Source organism: Triticum dicoccoides, chromosome 6B, assembly GCF_002162155.2.
Source record: "Triticum dicoccoides isolate Atlit2015 ecotype Zavitan chromosome 6B, WEW_v2.0, whole genome shotgun sequence".
NCBI classification, from domain to species: Eukaryota; Viridiplantae; Streptophyta; class Magnoliopsida; order Poales; family Poaceae; genus Triticum; species Triticum dicoccoides.
The window spans coordinates 660,450,164-660,467,197 of NC_041391.1; the positions used below are offsets into that span (position 1 = coordinate 660,450,164).

General features: G+C 44.8%; 1 protein-coding gene across 1 annotated transcript; it reads left to right on the forward strand.

Moving 5' to 3' along the window:
- Positions 1 to 1,184: 1,184 nt before the first annotated feature.
- On the forward strand, positions 1,185 to 15,855 carry LOC119320386 (senescence-induced receptor-like serine/threonine-protein kinase). The gene is made up of 12 exons (XM_037594493.1): positions 1,185 to 1,318; positions 1,604 to 2,177; positions 5,162 to 5,679; positions 5,928 to 6,069; positions 6,567 to 6,638; positions 6,726 to 6,791; positions 6,866 to 6,946; positions 7,608 to 7,762; positions 7,878 to 8,113; positions 8,268 to 8,397; positions 14,623 to 14,682; positions 14,764 to 15,855. The coding sequence occupies exons 1-12, from the start codon at positions 1,219 to 1,221 to the stop codon at positions 15,375 to 15,377; spliced, it is 2,748 nt and encodes a 915-aa protein (XP_037450390.1). The 5' UTR covers positions 1,185 to 1,218; the 3' UTR covers positions 15,378 to 15,855.
- Positions 15,856 to 17,034: the final 1,179 nt, after the last annotated feature.

Genomic DNA, 17,034 nt, shown 5'->3' on the forward strand with positions numbered 1-17,034 from the left:
CCCCCGGCCGCTATATAAAGCAGAACCTCCCCCGTTGGTGGACACACCCGCCCGCAGCCCCCTCTCTCTCCCCGTGCACAGCCGGCGCCGACAAGCTCTCTTTCCTCTCCCTTCCCACAGCCGCCGCAGATGATGGGCGAAAGGTTCCCCAGCGACGCGGCGGCGGCCAATGGCTTCGGCCGCCGCTCTCTGCACGAGTGGGAAGCCCATCTCCTGCACAAAGCCAACTACCCGGCGCCTCCCGACATGAGCGCGCCGGGACGGTGGAGGCTCAACGTCGGTGGCGTCCCTGCCCCCTCCCCCCTCCCCCCGTGCCCGATGTCACGCGCCTCGATAACTTCCGCGCCGAGATCGAGCGTGCGCGGGCGTCTCTGTCGGAGGCGGGCCCTCCCGGAGTACGCCGCCGGCAACCACGAGGAGTGGGCGGCGTACTTCGAACGCCGGCAGGCGGAGTGGCTGGCCTCCACCAACAACACGCCGATGGTGCGGGGAGCAAGAACAGCGACGACCGCCTCCTGTGGTGGGGCGCTCCCGGCCACATGCTAGCATCAAAGGTTTTATATGTTAGATTCCCCTTAAAAAAAAGGTAGCATCAAACGAGCGAAGAAGTATGTTCCGCTCAGGCGTTTCCTCTAAATGATCTTTCCAACGAACGTGTTGAGATTTGTGCGAGGAGATCGGCCACGCCACATGCCGAGAAAACCCTTCCCAGCGAACGTCAGAGCAATAACGTTTTCGTTCTCTGTTCCTTTTCTTTTTGAGAAACTCTCGCTCATTCTTATGTCAGCCTGGTCATGCTAGGATTTGGCGTCGCATCTTCCAACTGCTCTTGCAAGTTCTCCTTCTTTTTGTATTGAGAAGAGTACAATTTTATTACTGGTAATTCAGTGAAATGTCAGCGTGCGTCGCTATAGGAGACAGCTGTACAGTGACTTGGGACTTCGTCGTTGCCCCTGATGCACACTAGGTCATGAGAGATTGTCCAATAGCACGATAGTTGACGTGCAAACTCTATTCCAAGTTGCATTCCTTTCACGAGTACTGATTAGCAGAAGTTCTGTTCCTCTAAATACTTAATTAAGCGCCGAGGCCAAGTCATTCCAGTGCACCAAACCGCGTTAGTCTTCTTCTCTGTTATATCGCCACACACGCCATTGGTAGCAGATACAGAGTTTCTCGCTTGATTGCTTCCAGACATTGCGAGAGCCGAGGAGTACCATGGCGAGCAGCTTCAGTTGCTCGGAACGTACGAAACTGACATGGATGTTGGCGCTGCTGCTCATCTTGGTCATGATGCTTCGAGTCGATGGCCAATCTGGTAATACAAGCCATATCCTTCGTAGCTTTTTTTCATTCTAGATCCTGCACCTGATTGATCCTGCTCCATCTGCACATTTCAGTTTACTTTAGTGTGCAATTTTTAAAGAATCACTTTGTTAAAATCTTAGCAATCCACATATTATTAGCTAGAGCCTTCAGAATATCTAGTCGCGTGAGTCGTGATCTTTGCGTAGGTTGCTCTAAACAAAATAATCCTTGTGTAGACCTTGAACTAGGAACGCGTGAAACTGATACAGTGATGCATACTCTCAATTTTGCGCAGGGTTCCTAAGCGTCGACTGTGGATGGACAGACAGTGCAGGTAGCACCTACAACGACAGCGCCACAGGACTACCGTATGATTCTGACGGAAAATTTATGGAAGGCGGTTTGAGCTCCAAAATTTCTGCAGAGTTCATTGCTGATGCAGGGAACGAGCAACAAAAAACGCTGAGGAGCTTCCCTGACGGCAAACGGAACTGCTATACGCTGCCATCCGCCATCGGTAAGAAGTTTCTGCTGAGGGCCATGTTCAGTTACGGAAACTATGATGGGTTGAACAGGAGTATGGACGGCTCGCCATTCATATTTGGGCTGCATATCGGCGTCAATTTCTGGGAGACAGTGAACTTGACAAATTTCGATCCATCGCTCACATTATGGAAAGAGGTGCTCACCATTGCTCCGGTCAACCTCCTGTCGTTCTGTCTGATAAACTTGGGTTCAGGGACTCCGTTCGTGTCTTCATTGGAGCTGAGGCCACTAGGAGATGCAATGTACCCTTTTCTGAGTACTTATGTGTCTGTCAGCTACTTAAGACGGTTCAGATTTGGGGACGCCGCTGAGTATATCACAAGGTGAGAAGGCATCCATAATATTTACTCCGGTTTCGGATTATATCTTAATTATGTCTCTCCTGTCAGGGTGGTTCTAAATTCTGTAGGCTAGGTGAATGCATTTCCAGTGCTTACTCTTTTGTTTCTTGAATCCTGCAATTGCTTCTAACAGAAACTAGTACTCCATCCGTAAAGAAATATAAGAGTGTTTAGAGCATCTTCAGCCGTTGGCCCCCCAGGGGGCGCCTAAAATCGCCGCCTGGGGGTGACCCGGCGCAAAAAATGGGCCTGGGGCGAGTTAGTCCCCAGCCGCCATCCCCCGGCTGCCCCAGGCGCGCAAAAAAAATTGTATAGCAAACTTAGGCAAAGTTCGGCTAAAACACGACAAATTTCGGCAAACTTGGGCATATATTCGCGGATTTAGTCGAGTAGTCGCCATCTCATCTCATTACATATATAAACTAATCAAAAAAACTTGCTGAACACCGAGTAGTCGCCGTCGTCGCCGCCATCGTCGACCTTCTCCTCCTTGACTCGGGCGCCCCTGCTGGACCCCTCCCCGGCTGGTGGTGGCGGTGGCGCGTCGTCGTCATCGTCGCTATCGTCGATTATGACGACTCCTCCTTCGTCGCGGCCTAAAATCGCCGCCTGGGGGTGACAGGGGGCGCCTAAAATCGCCGCCTGGGGGTGACCCGGCGCAAAAAATGGGCCTGGGGGCGAGTTGGTCCCCAGCCGCCATCCCCCGGCTGCCCCAGGCGCGCAAAAAAAATTGTATAGCAAACTTAGGCAAAGTTCGGCTAAAACACGACAAATTTCGGCAAACTTGGGCATATATTCGCGGATTTAGTCGAGTAGTCGCCATCTCATCTCATTACATATATAAACTAATCAAAAAAACTTGCTGAACACCGAGTAGTCGCCGTTGTCGCCGCCATCGTCGACCTTCTCCTCCTTGACTCGGGCGCCCCTGCTGGACCCCTCCCCGGCTGGTGGTGGCGGTGGCGCGTCGTCGTCATCGTCGCTATCGTCGATTATGACGACTCCTCCTTCGTCGCGGCCTCAGCGGCGCTGCGTGAAGCGCCGCAGGGCGGCGCACTGGCGCTCCCTTGCCATCTTCAGGGAGTCCTGGCGTGCCCATTCAAGGGCCGCGTCGTCGTCGAGTTCGACCTCGCCGTGCTCCGTCTTCACCGGCGCCAGCCCCGGCACCGTCTTCACCGGCGCCAGCCCCGGCACCGTCTTCACCAGCGCGAGACCTGGCTCCGTCTTCGGCTTGACGAAGCGCGGAGGAGGAGCTGACGAGGAGGCGCGCCGGCCTCCCTCGCTGTGACGATGCCGGCGCTGCGAGTGCGCCGGCCGAGCGGCGTCTCCGCCGCGGGCTCGGCCTTGACACCGAGCAGCGTCGGAGTGCCGGAGGATTGGGAGGAAGAGCGCGACGAGGAAGAAGAGGAGGAGGAGCCGAACCTCCTTGGCGCCCATTTCCCGTCGCATTGGCGGTGCGCCGGGGTGGCCGCCCTCGCCGTGGGGTACGCCAACGGCGGGTTGTTGTCGCCCTCGAGGTGTGTCAGCACGCCCTCGAGTGTGCGGCCGGGGGCGCCCCACCAAAGGTGGCGCCCCTCGCTGTTCTTCAGGCCGCCGATCACCGGCGCACCGTTGATGGACGCCAGCCGCTGCTGCTGGCAGCGCTCGAAGTACGCCGCCCAAGTCGCGTGGTTGTCGGCAGCGTACTGTGGGAGCGAGAGCTTGGCGTCGGTGAGGGAGGCGCGCGCGATCTCAACCTCGCCAGCGAAGTAGGAGGGTTTGGCCATGGCGTCGGGCAACGGGGGAATGGGCACTCCCCCGTTGCTGAGCCTCCAGCCCGTCGGCCCGGCGCGCATGTCCGGCGGCGCCGGGATGTTCGCCTTGAACAGGAGCCACGACTCCTGTTCGCGGAGCGAACGTCGGCCGAAGCCGTTGGCCGCCGCCTCGTCTCCGGAGAAACGCTCGGGTATCGGGAATGGGGAGGGAGATGGAGGGGCTGGGCGGCGGCTCACGGGAGAGGTAGGGCTGGGGGAGAAGAGCTCGGCGGCGGCGCTCGGGAGAGGTAGCGCTCATCAGAGGCGAGCAAGGCCATATATAGCCGCGCCGCGTCCGTGTGTACGTGTCCGAGGGAGGGGAGGCGTCGGTGCGCCGCCCAGTGACGCGCCGCCCATGAGGAATCCATGGCAAAGCTGGCCGGCGGCAGCCTTGCCATTGATTCCCCGCGGGAAACCGAGGCGTCGGAAGAAGACGAGGCAGGCGGTGTCGCTGATGCGGCTGATCCGCGGCTCTTTCGCGCCAAAAATGATTCTCGGCGCCCCCGAGCGCCCCCCAGCGCGCCGGGTTCAGGTTGGGTCCGCCGGCGCCAATTTCAGCCCGAGCCGGCGAAAAATGGGCCCCAGGGGACGCGACTGGGCCGATTTTTTGGTGCCGGCGGCCGAAAAGTCGCCGGGGGGACTTGTTGGGGGCGCGGCTGGAAATGCTCTTAGATCATTAAAGTAGTAGTGAACTAGTGATCCAAACACTCTTAGACTAGTCATAGTGGGAGTAACTTAGGTATTAACATAGCGCATTTCAAGAAAATTTTGCTTACGTGACAAGTAGTTAATGAGGGGTGGTAACATAATATGTTACTGTAACATAGCGCTTTTCCGAGACAAGATGAGTCTACAAGTTAATAAATGAAGGCATCCATGATACTACTATTATATTACTTTGCATTATGAAGTAGTAACTTATATTAGTGTCATGCATATGACACTAGTCTAAGTTACTCCCCACTATGACTAGGCTTATATTTTTTCACAGAGGAAGTACTAGTCAATCTCACGGTCTCAAGAATTAAGTTGGGATTGGCAGTTCCCGTAGCAATTAGGATGCAAATTTATGACCCTTAAGATACCCTCTCCGACCCTCCTTAGTTCAACCAAATGAACTGTTGCAAATTTGTTTCATTTACCTGTTTTTCCTTGTCTTTGTGTGCGATGAAGATATCCAGTGGACAATTACGACCGGTTCTGGGAGGGTTGGTCTTTCTCTTTCAACACCTACCCCTGGATCAGCCTGAACACTAGCAGACCAGTGAACAGGCTCAACAGCATTGACATCTTCCAAGTACCGGAGGTCATCCTCCAGAAAGCCACGACCCTGGATACAAACTACTCCTTTATGGAAGTTAGCGTGGAGGTCGGTAGCAACCTGGACATCAGGGGCATGGAGCTTCTCCCGATATTCCATTTCACTGAGATAGCTGGCGACATCCCAAACAGGACGTTCAATGTCTACAGCGCAGACGAGTTGCTGTTCCAGGACGTGTCCCTGTCGCCGATGCGGGTAGAGAGCATGTACCCGACGAATCGGTTCTTGACGAATCGGTTCCTGAGCGGGTCCAACACTACGTCCTTCATGCTGCGCAAGGTCCCCGGCTCGAAGCTCCCGCCGCTCATCAATGCGCTTGAGGTGTACTCGATTGTTCGGACGGACAACCTCACCACTTCCTCCGAGGACGGTAAGATCAGTCATGACTCGTGAATGATTCCCACTGCATAGACACCTGAAGGTTCCCTGCTCTGTTCAACACTGACATGACCTTACATTGAAAAAATAGGGGAAAGTTGTTGTTTCATGTTAATTAATATTTAACTTCCTTTATCAACATATACAACTTCTTTTATCAACATGTACAGCTTCCTTTATCATTGTCATGTTTAGGAAGGTTTCCCTTGTCATGTAATTTATTTCATTTTGCTCTTGCAGTCAATTACATGAAAGAGGTGAAAAAACACTACAATTTGGGAAGAAACTGGAATGGAGATCCATGCTCCCCAAGAGAGTATACCTGGGAAGGTTTGACTTGCGACTATTCGAATGGCAACCAGAATCCGAGGATTGTCCGAGTGTAAGAACACGACCAAGACCCATCCGACACAGTTTATCATATTTTTAACCTTTGGGGTACATCACATCAATACCAACTAGTTTAACGCTACATGTTGCTCTAAATTAGTTTTTGCTTTCGAAGGTTGTATGTTACTACCGAGTACATTAGTGTTCACTCTCTTCTGGTTTGTAAGACCTACGTGCCCTAGATCATTAATTTAACCAATCAAATATGAGTTATATGCCTCAGAAGGTATATCATTGAATTCATATTCGAAAAAAGTTTCAAATGGTATACTCATATCACATTGGTTAAATTGACGATTGAGGGATATGTGCGGGTCATATAAACTGGAAGGGAGGGAGTAGCTGATATCTTGAAAACACTGGTAATTCAAACCCAAAACACTATGTTTGTAAATTAATCACTTTTATTAAGTGAGTTATTATAATAACACGTGTAAGCTCAATGGTGTAGGTAAATTACGACTCTTAGTGAGATAGATTATTTTGCAGAAATATGTCTACGAGCAAACTAAGAAGTGTATTAGCTATATCATTCTTCATGATGGCATCACTGGAAAATTTGTAAGTGATCCCTACCGCATAATTTTGATGAGCTAAATGAAAATATGTTGGCATATTTTGTGACCTTGAGAGCAAAAATATATGTAGGGATTTATCTCACAACAACTTGACGGGCACTATTCCAAACTATGAACTAAAGTCACTAAAAGTCCTGTGAGTTTCTGTACCGTTTCAACATTCCGCTAATGGTATAAATTTTAGATTGATGATTTAGCTACTACTTTCAGCAATTTGTCTTATAACCAGCTCGACGGACCAATCCCTAATTCCATTGTTCAAAGATTTCAGGCCGGCCTACTTGACTTAAGGTTTGGCTTGCTCTATTGCACGATCACTAGTTGATATAATTGTACTTTTATCACCCGAAAGAAAATGGCTCAAACCTCAGTTATCACTAAATAATGATACAAATTAATTCAAAGTTTAGGAACAATTCTTTGCACATATAACATAAATGCATTGGTTGAAAACAATTGAGGAGCTAAGGGAATTTTTGGTTCATACATGTACTTTGCCATATCAGTCAGGGAAGTTTCCTTTTCTTCTGCCATTGTTTAGTTAATGCCATATTCTTTCCAGACCACATTTTCTAAATCATATCCGACTTCTCATACACATAAACTCTTACGAAATTTTGATGAAATTGTGGCAACCAATTTGGGCTCCACAAAAGGTGTGGCAAGCTACACTTTGGCCGTGTATTGTATTGATCCAAAACACGCCCCTAGTACATATACTAGTATCTAAAAACTACTAATGCTTTATCACCTATAGGTTTTCAATATGAGAGTGAGATACAAATCTATTTAGAAACCATGTAGTTTTATTCCTTTAGAGATTAATTTAGTTTGAAAGCACTATTATCAGGTTGGTTACGTTAGAAAATGGAGGCATGTTATAATTGTAACGAGATAGAGTTGTTACACCTAAGATTTTGAGTTTTAATATGTTGTGTAATTGTGTCACTAGACTAGAAGGCAATCCCATTTGCTCAAAAGGAAAATACATGTATTGTTCAAATACGAAGAACTCCAAACATGTCATGCTCACTGCAGTCATAGTTCCAGTGGTATTGGTATCACTCCTAGTTGTGTTGGGCGTATTATGGAAGGTATGCCAAAAAGGTAAAATAAAATGATGCTCTCTCAAATTTATTTCTCATAAATTAATAGGTCATAGACATTAGACATGTGCTTCAAACCTTTAATTCTATTAACAACCAACTTCCTAGCTTTGCAGGGAACTCAGGAGATCATGAGGACTATGATATTTATGAAGAGGAAACACCCCTACATATTGATATCAGACGGTTCACTTATGTAGAGTTGAAGTTCATCACTAAGGACTTCCAATCAATCATTGGAAAAGGAGGTTTTGGTACTGTTTATCATGGCATACTGGAAAATGGCGATGAAGTAGCTGTTAAGGTGCTTATGGAGACATCAATAGCAGAGTCAACAGACTTCCTCCCAGAGGTATGACCTAAATCGACTGAGAAAAATCATTGCTTTCTTCGATAGAAACTCTTAAGTCTGTAAGATGTCTAAAGCCTTTTGACAGTCCATTTTCATCAAACTAATGCAATTGGCTTGAACTCTGGGATGTCTCTAATTATATACGATGCCGCAGGTGCAAACCTTGTCCAAAGTTCATCACAAGAATCTCGTGACTTTGGCAGGATATTGCCAAAACAAGAAGTGCCTAGCACTCGTTTATGACTTCATGCCTAGAGGAAATCTTCAACAAATCTTAAGAGGAGGTTTTTCTCTTAACTTTACTTAATGGTTTCTATCAAGCATACTTGACTACATGACTTAGGTAGAACCAATCCAAATCGGTGTTTGTTATATCTCTAGCTTCTCTTTCAGTTCTGACAAAGGCAGTTTGTAGTTGAATTTTGTAAAATTAACCATTCAACCAAATCTTAAATTTTTCAGTCTGAAAAGCAAGTTGAGCAAGTCAGGGTTTTATTACCTACAGAATCGATAACTACGAAATGATCCAAATGCCAACAACTTTGATTAACCACTTCAAAAACCACCTACGCTCCCAATTATGTCAATATACTAGATCATAATTGGTGCGTGTTGTTGCGTCCATCTATTTTTGCAATGGGATGATAAGAATATACAAAAAAACAGACAGGTGGTATATTATTATGTAAAATGTTGACGATGTTAATAATTGACAATTAATACTACATTGAACCAGGAAAATTTAGATCTATCTCTAGTCAACTAGTCTTTCCAACGAACCAAACTTTCCCTAGGTAAGCAGGGCATAGAACCAGAGTAACCACCAAAATTAGGATACTACAAAGTAGTAATACCCTAGTATGACATACCACATAGAGAGTAGCAGCATGCGCATGGCATGCCAAAATAGAGTAACCCGAAATAGATGGCATAGGATCAACTCTTCATAAAGTAAGTAGACTGATGCTAGGTAACTAAGGAATACAAAGTTGTACGTAACCATGGTACCAAACCATTTGTTGATCCTCTATTGTTCTATAAGAGCTATAAGAAGATATGTCTATGAACCATGTCTACATCCATACATGCCACTTCGAATCAAATTTCATTTTCAGGAACATGTAAAGACGATATGAGTGAAAGAACATAACTTCAACTGTATAAAAGTGAACTATACATATCCGCTCATTGTCATTTCATTGTAGGTCTATCAACACAAGTAGCACATCTAACATTTATCTAGTGCATCCCAAATTTTAATAGCTAATCATGCTAGCAGAAACTTGGAAAACCAAAACCTGAACAACTATATGGCATGTGATCTTGACAACTGGTTCTTGTATTTCCAGCAAAGAGGGAAAGAACCATTAAAAGAAACATGTATGTAGCACCATACATGTATTATTTCAGTGTTGTTGCGTGTCATTGTTATCAAATGGTCAAGTGGACTAACATTACATATACGAAGCATTCAGATTTACCTGAATGGATGAAATGAAAACAGTTGATCCAAAGACATACCAAGAACCAATTGGCAACATGGGAGGAGTGTTGAGATAGTTGGACTTGAACACTAACAAAGAATAAACAGAGGTGTCAAAATAGACTAACCGAGGATATAATGTAAATGAGAGATGTATGCAAATAAGAAATTGTGTCTACATTGTCCTTGTTTGTAACTGTAGTTCATATCCAGCTTTAGTGATTACGAAATCAACTTCCAAAAATTCACCTCCACTATAGTTTGTTGGGAATCAAGTAGAACTTTCATGGTAATATATATCAAGACAAGATGGCCTATTGAAAAAACACCTCAATTACCAACCTCGGTTAGAAACCAGTAGGGAAGAATCTGTGCGCCACAGAGCTGTAGCAAGTTATTGGCAATGCCAAACACAGCAAAAACACAACTAACAAACTGCAAAGCACAAGAAGGGAAATCATTACAACATGATCAATGTGTTTCCATGGCTTAAAAGGTACTAGTCCCGAGTTGTCCACTCTAATTTTCCCCCTTTTATGTTTATTAGTATCTTCTAGTTGGAAGGCGAGTTTCTATGTGAATTCGACTAGAACTAACATAACATGTACACATCCCATGCTAATCGATATAGATATCATTCAGATGAATATGATGTGGTCATGTGTACGTTAGTCCCAATACTCTTTTTAAGAAGGGATTCCTCCCCGATTTAATTTAATGAAACCAAAAAGGTTCAAGTTATAGTTGAAAAAAGAACATATAATAAAAAATGATTGTTTCTGTTGGAAAACGTAGTAGAAAACAGAAAATAATCACCCTATGAACACCCAGGAACAATATGTAGGTGCATTAGAGAATTGGATCATGATCGTTACCAACTTTGAGTTCTAGCGGAAGCAAACAAGTCAATGTAGATCGTACTTGGAGTCCCTAGAATAGTCAACTAATGATCCCGCAAACCTCCCTCGAACGATCCCCTTGAACCGAAGAACGAACGCACGACTTCTCTACAGTTCGCAAGCGTACAATCTTAATGATCTGTCAACACTTCACCGTCCTGAACTAATCGCTGCTAGAGAATTAGAGAGGAGATTAGAGACACACGGGACTTCTAATTATGTGGATTAGAGGAACTAGAACTAACTCTAATTATCTCAACTAGAACTAGTAGTATTGGACTAGAGGAGACACCTAAAACTTGTGTATAGAAAAGGGGTCAATACCATTAGAGGGGGAGAGAGGGGCAGCCACCAAGGAGGGAAAAGTCCCCCCTTGGGGCGCCAGCCAAGGAGGAGTTGGACTCCTCACCTACTCCTCGCCTAGTCCAATTCAGCCTCCCCTTTGGAAAGGGGGGCACCACCTCCACTTGGGCCTTCGTGACCCAAGTTACCTCCCACCACTTGGCCTTTAAGGCCCGTTGATATTTAATTAATTACAAAAGCGTTCTAACAATTATAGGGCCTTTTATTATTAATAGAACATCATCGAAAACATTTTTCACCTATGTATTATTTATTCAAAATACCCAGTATTGCCTAATAACCTCTGAAACCCTTCCTATGACCTCGAAACGCTTCTGGTTCCTCTCAGAACTTATCCGAATATTAATGAAACTATTTCACAAATAAATCCTCGATACTCTTGTCCTACTAACATTTAGAAGATCACGATTACCTTAAGCTTGTGACCATGTAGGTTCGGTAAATCATAAACGTGAACGAAACCCCTTCGTTCAATGACCGATAGCGGAACCGTGACGTCCATATCGATCCCTATGATTACATGAATGACATTCGAGTGAACCTTTGGTTATCATGTGATGTTACCTTTGCTTCACGATACTTTGTAAACCCAAGGTGAGATATATTGGTATCGTCTTGGGTCATACACATGCTCACAATACCGGTCTCCTTGCTACCGGTTTTGTTCTTCTTTCTCGTTGTCGTGTTCCATCATCCCCGTGACGATGTCACCTGTGTCTGGCCAGACGATGATGGATGCCGTCACACCGAGAGGGACCTAAGAATATCTCTCCAATGTTGGAGGAGCAAATTTTACTCTCGAGCTACCGTGTTCCTTGTCAAACTTTTCGATGAACCTGTAAGTTGTCGTTATGTTCACCAAGTTACTGATGACGTTTGAGCAACCCCAAAGCTCACTGTACGGTAAGAATTGACTATCATACTCTCATGGTCTAAGGAACTAAAATCACAAGTTAATACTCCATGTTATAACAATTGATACATGATGATATTATCTCAAAGTATAACAAACAAGTTTGGGTCGATTAAATATGATCGTTGTTCTAACGTCATACTCTCAATGTTGTTTTCAGACTATTGTTACACTTAATGATACCTCAAGATTCGGAAAACGTGATCACCAACAACACTTGAGCTAGTCTTATAGGAAGGATTAGGAATCTTATTTTACTGTTTATCGTTCTACACGTGCATATGAGTTTTCCACTGAATCACATGTTCCAGGATCATAGGAGTTATAGCATAGAATATAAACTCTAATTATGAAAAGGAAATATAGTAAAACGATATCACTGCCTCTAGGTCATACTTCCAACAGTTTTGAGCTCAACAGAACAATCACATTCACTGAAACTCATATTGTTCATTCTATGAAATTCACATCATTGAAGTGATCTGGAGACACCATCTAACAACAACATGATCTGGAGACACCATTTGACAACAACATGATCAAAGTTCGGTCACCCTTTCGTCGGTGGCACCCGTTTCCTCCGGTACATATAAATTATAATGGTACAAAACATTGCATAGAGTAATAGACACTTTACGTTTGCTGAATTCTCAATGACATTAGTGTGTTGCACACATTATATATATCCTAATTTGAGATTTATTTTCATCTGCAAACATCATACAAAACCAAAAAATACACAGGAAAATAAAGTATAGAAAGTGTTCCAGATCAAACCATATGTAGATTGAAGGATCTGAGAACTAAAGAAGTGCATCGAAGCTTAGCAACAACCAGCCGCAGGAGGTTTTCTAAGTTGTGTCGATGTGACCGGTAAAAAAATCCTTTGGATCCGCAGTCCATGACCCTCTTAAATCCTCTCAAGTGATTTATGGAGCAGTGCAGCGGCCATCTTGGATGACAACGTGCATAGGGACACCAGCTACACAGTCGGCTATAGTATTTGGTGTCAAGTAGCAGAGATCCAGAAAGAGCCAACATGAAGGGCACATGAAGAAACCCTGGGGATGGAGCTGAAGATAACCTGGAGGTAGGGGAGCTCTAGGAAGTATCTGTGGGAAAACCAAACACTTTCCTACATTTAATGGCCACCTACGAGTGGCGCACATCAATCACGATGAATGTTCCCGAAAACTAAAGGTTGGTTGCCCCTTCAATCCTTGAGGACCAGACTGGTCATACTGGGAGTAACTTAGCTAGTAACATAACGTTTCTCAAGGCAAGTTTGCTTATGTGACATGTAGTTAATAAGGAGAGAGATGTTTGTGGTAACATAATATGCATGACACTTTGCACTATGATGCAACCGAAGACAAAAAAAGTCTACGACCTAATAAATGCTACCATCTATGATACTACATACATGTTACTTTGCACTATGAAGGTGATAACATAGACTAGTGTCATATGTATGACACTAGTCTAAATTACTCCGCACTATATGAGTAGCCTCAACTTCATTTGAACAATTCGTCGTTGCTTCGCCTCCACATGCATCACCCGCAACCTCGCCTCCACATCAACCGGTCTGGTCCCCTCACCAGAGACGTCGACCGAGCAGATAGCTCATCGACCGATTCCCGCATCGCCCAGGGATCACGTCCACACATGCAGCGATCGACGCTTGTGGGGCTGCTTCTCTTTTTCTCCACAACATTCTTGCCATTTTAGGGATTTCTTAGATATACTTACGTGACATCTAGCCCATTTGGTCCAAAATCATAGAAAACCCCTGAAATACTTCCTGGAGCAGCGACCCACTTCCGTTGAGCTCTAAGGTGGTCAGCGTACAGAGCCCAAGGGGGACCAGAATAGCATCCAACGACCGGCAAATGCCCAAAGTAGCAGACCCAACAGTTAAAACACACTAATGGTCTAAGAGAGCTCAATTAGTGTACAATTTTAATGTCTCTAAATGTTGCTTCACAACATAATATAAAAACTATCAGGATATAGTCGTCAGTATGAGGGAAAAACTCTAAAAACTGACTAGTCTGACTTTGGCATCCTAGTGAGTTAAAACTGATTTGTTGATGATTAAAGGTGTGGTTCATTTACTAGACTATTAATGATGTCGCTAGTCAAGTCAAATGTGTTGGTAGACCTACTTTACTTGGTATATACATTGGACTAATAAGTAAGACCACAATAATTACATTCAAAGAGCCGCAGATTCTAAGTAATAGGTGCACACTTAACAAATTGGGGTGAGCACAGCTACACTCTTGGAGTCAATCAATGATTATAAACTTGTACATCTCCAACCCTGTAGAGAACACACTAACCAGAGAGGTACATGTTCAAATAATACTTTAGTACTCAATTCTCTTATTAATCACATTTGTAACAAAGAAGAGCACTAGTAAAGAGAAGGAAAAGCAATTACCTTTCGAAGATTAACATGCCTATTTTGCATGGTTTTATAACCAATTGATGCTATGGTTAATAGTTGCATCTGTAACCAGCATTTGTTAGATTAAATATGTTCAAACATTAAAAAGGGCGATTCTATCTCACGTGCGCGTTGGTGCAGTTGATTCTCGACAGGTGTAAGCAATCCCTTTTTAGCAACTCACATGAGCAAGATTAAGAGACACACTAGGCCCCACCCGTTAAATTGGGGGGGGGGGGGGTTATAGTAGAGACATGCATGCGCAGGACCAAAATAAATGGATCTATTCAGGCGTTGCGACGCGTGCTGTGAAGGGATATTTCACATAAAAATTTGGGATTTCTGCTGTCATGCGTGTAGTAAATGGCACTTGCATTAATTTGGTATGTTTTGATGCAGGAGATGACTATACCTTGAATTGGGAACAACGACTTTACATTGCACTTGATGCTGCACAAGGTTCAATTTCATTTATGTATTCATATTTATGTGATGTGTATTTATGTGTTATGAAAAAGTATGTGTTTCAATAAACTACAGGATTGGAGTATTTACACGAGTCATGCACCCCATCAGTAGTTCACAGAGATGTGAAGACCCCCAACATCCTTCTAGATAAGAATCTGGTTGGGATAATATCTGACTTTGGTCTTTCAAGGGCATTTAATGATGCTCACACACACATATCTACTGTTGCTGCTGGCACTCTTGGCTACCTCGACCCAGAGTACCATGCAACTTTCCAGCTCACAGTCAAGACAGACGTTTATAGTTTTGGCATCGTACTCTTGGAGATCATCACTGGCCAACCCCCGGTATTGGTGAACCCTCAAACCATCCATCTACCAAACTGGATTCGTCAAAAGATTGCTACAGGTAGTATTCACGATGTTGTCGACAAGAGGTTATTGGATCAATATGATGCTAGTTCCCTGCAGAGTGTGGTAGACCTTGCCATGATGTGTGTCGAAAACGCAACCATCGACAGACCGACAATGACTGAGGTTGTTTCAAGGCTCAAAGCATGCTTGCCGGAAGTTCCAAGGCTATTGCAACCAACGATTTCAGGAGTTCCGCCAATAAGCAGTGAGGGGGATTTCCAGTTTGATTATACCGGTCGGATGTCAAACACAAGCCTCTTATCTGGCAGGTGAAAGGAAATAGCCTATTATGTTATTGTTGCATCTGCCTTGGCATGTCCCCAACGCCTTGGTCTGATGCACGAAGGCGGCGCAACCAGTGCCTTGGATACTTATGAAGGGCCACTGCATTTTCCTTGTTCTTTCCTCTAGTTCAAGAAAAAAAATAGTATAACCACATCGTTCGAAAGCAAGGGTGAATGAAGAAACAAGAGAAAACTCATATACAATCTATTGTTTATGGAAATCATGGATGCCACTTGTGAATATTTAAGGAGAGCACAAATGATTTAATTATAATTGACGCACTCAGTGCATGCATATCACTTGTGATTATTCAAAGGAAAGCCAAAAGATTTAGTATAAAGGATGCATTTGTTATTATCTAAAGGATAGCAACAAGATTTACTTATAAATGATATGTTTGGTACATGCATAATAGTTACAAAGGAGAGTGTTACTTGTTATTATTTTGATCAATTTTGCACAAACACTTGGTACATGCAAACTCTGGATATTTGCATGCATATTCATTTCTTAGTGGCAGCTATGCATATTCATGCACATATCCAATTCATGAGTAACAACCACATATAAAGTGTAACTCAATGTGAGATATGATTGCAGTTTCTTACTGAACTGGGGTAACTAAGGATAAAACATGGTAAACAATGAGAGGTATACAAATTTAAGTGCTAGCTGTCCGGGTGCAACTAAAATAGGTTTAGCAACTGTTTGGCGTGGATCATCGTTGGTGTTGTTTCTTTTCCCTTTTTCTGTTTTGTATTTTTCCTCCTTTTGGTCCTGTTTAACTTTGCTCTATGTTGACGTGATCTTGTGTGCACGCCTTGGTGTTCTCTATGTGCATGTTAACCATCCAGAGGTCATGTGTATATTCATTGTGTTTATAACCCTTTTGATGTTATATTACGAGTCAATGAGAAGTGACATTTATGGAAGAAAAAAGTTGTCGTGTTGCCAAAATCAACCCCTATGATCTCCCCAGCAAAAAAACAAGGTTGAACGCCAGACACAAGCCAAACTCAGTAGATCTCGCCAGCTTTACCATTCCATTACTTTATTCAGTTTTGATTAGGAAAATAACTAATAGAGGAAAGGACGTTGGTGGTCTGAGCTAGAAGCTTGTTTAGAACTGTACCGTTATTTTGATGAAGTTTCTTGGACGCGATGTGAACTGACTTGTTACATGTTGGGACTGTACTCAGTACTCCTGTTTGTCAAGATGAATGAGAAAGACACCACATGCAAGCAATAAGCCAACAACTCAACAAACGTGAAACGTGTATGAACTTCCATGAAACGGAAGTCTGAAACGACATGCACGAAATTGAGTAGATTTCACAACCCTAGAAGCTCTGGTCCCCCGACCCCCGCGTCGCTCGCTTCGGGCAACACGAGGGAACCCTAGCAACCGCCGCCAGCCCCCTCCCCCTCCCCCGCCCACGCCCTCTCCCGCGCCGTCGCCATCGGAGGGCCGGCAGGCGAAGCTGCGTCGGGCCCTAGGATGGTGGTGGCAGGTCTTTTCTTCCCCCACGTGCCGCCCCCGCCGCCGTCTCCATCCACCTTCGTCTCCGTGCACCTCCACCAATCCACACACCATCATCGCAGGAGGGCTAGCCGGCGCGGCCGCGCCTGGTCCCTTGCCTCCTCC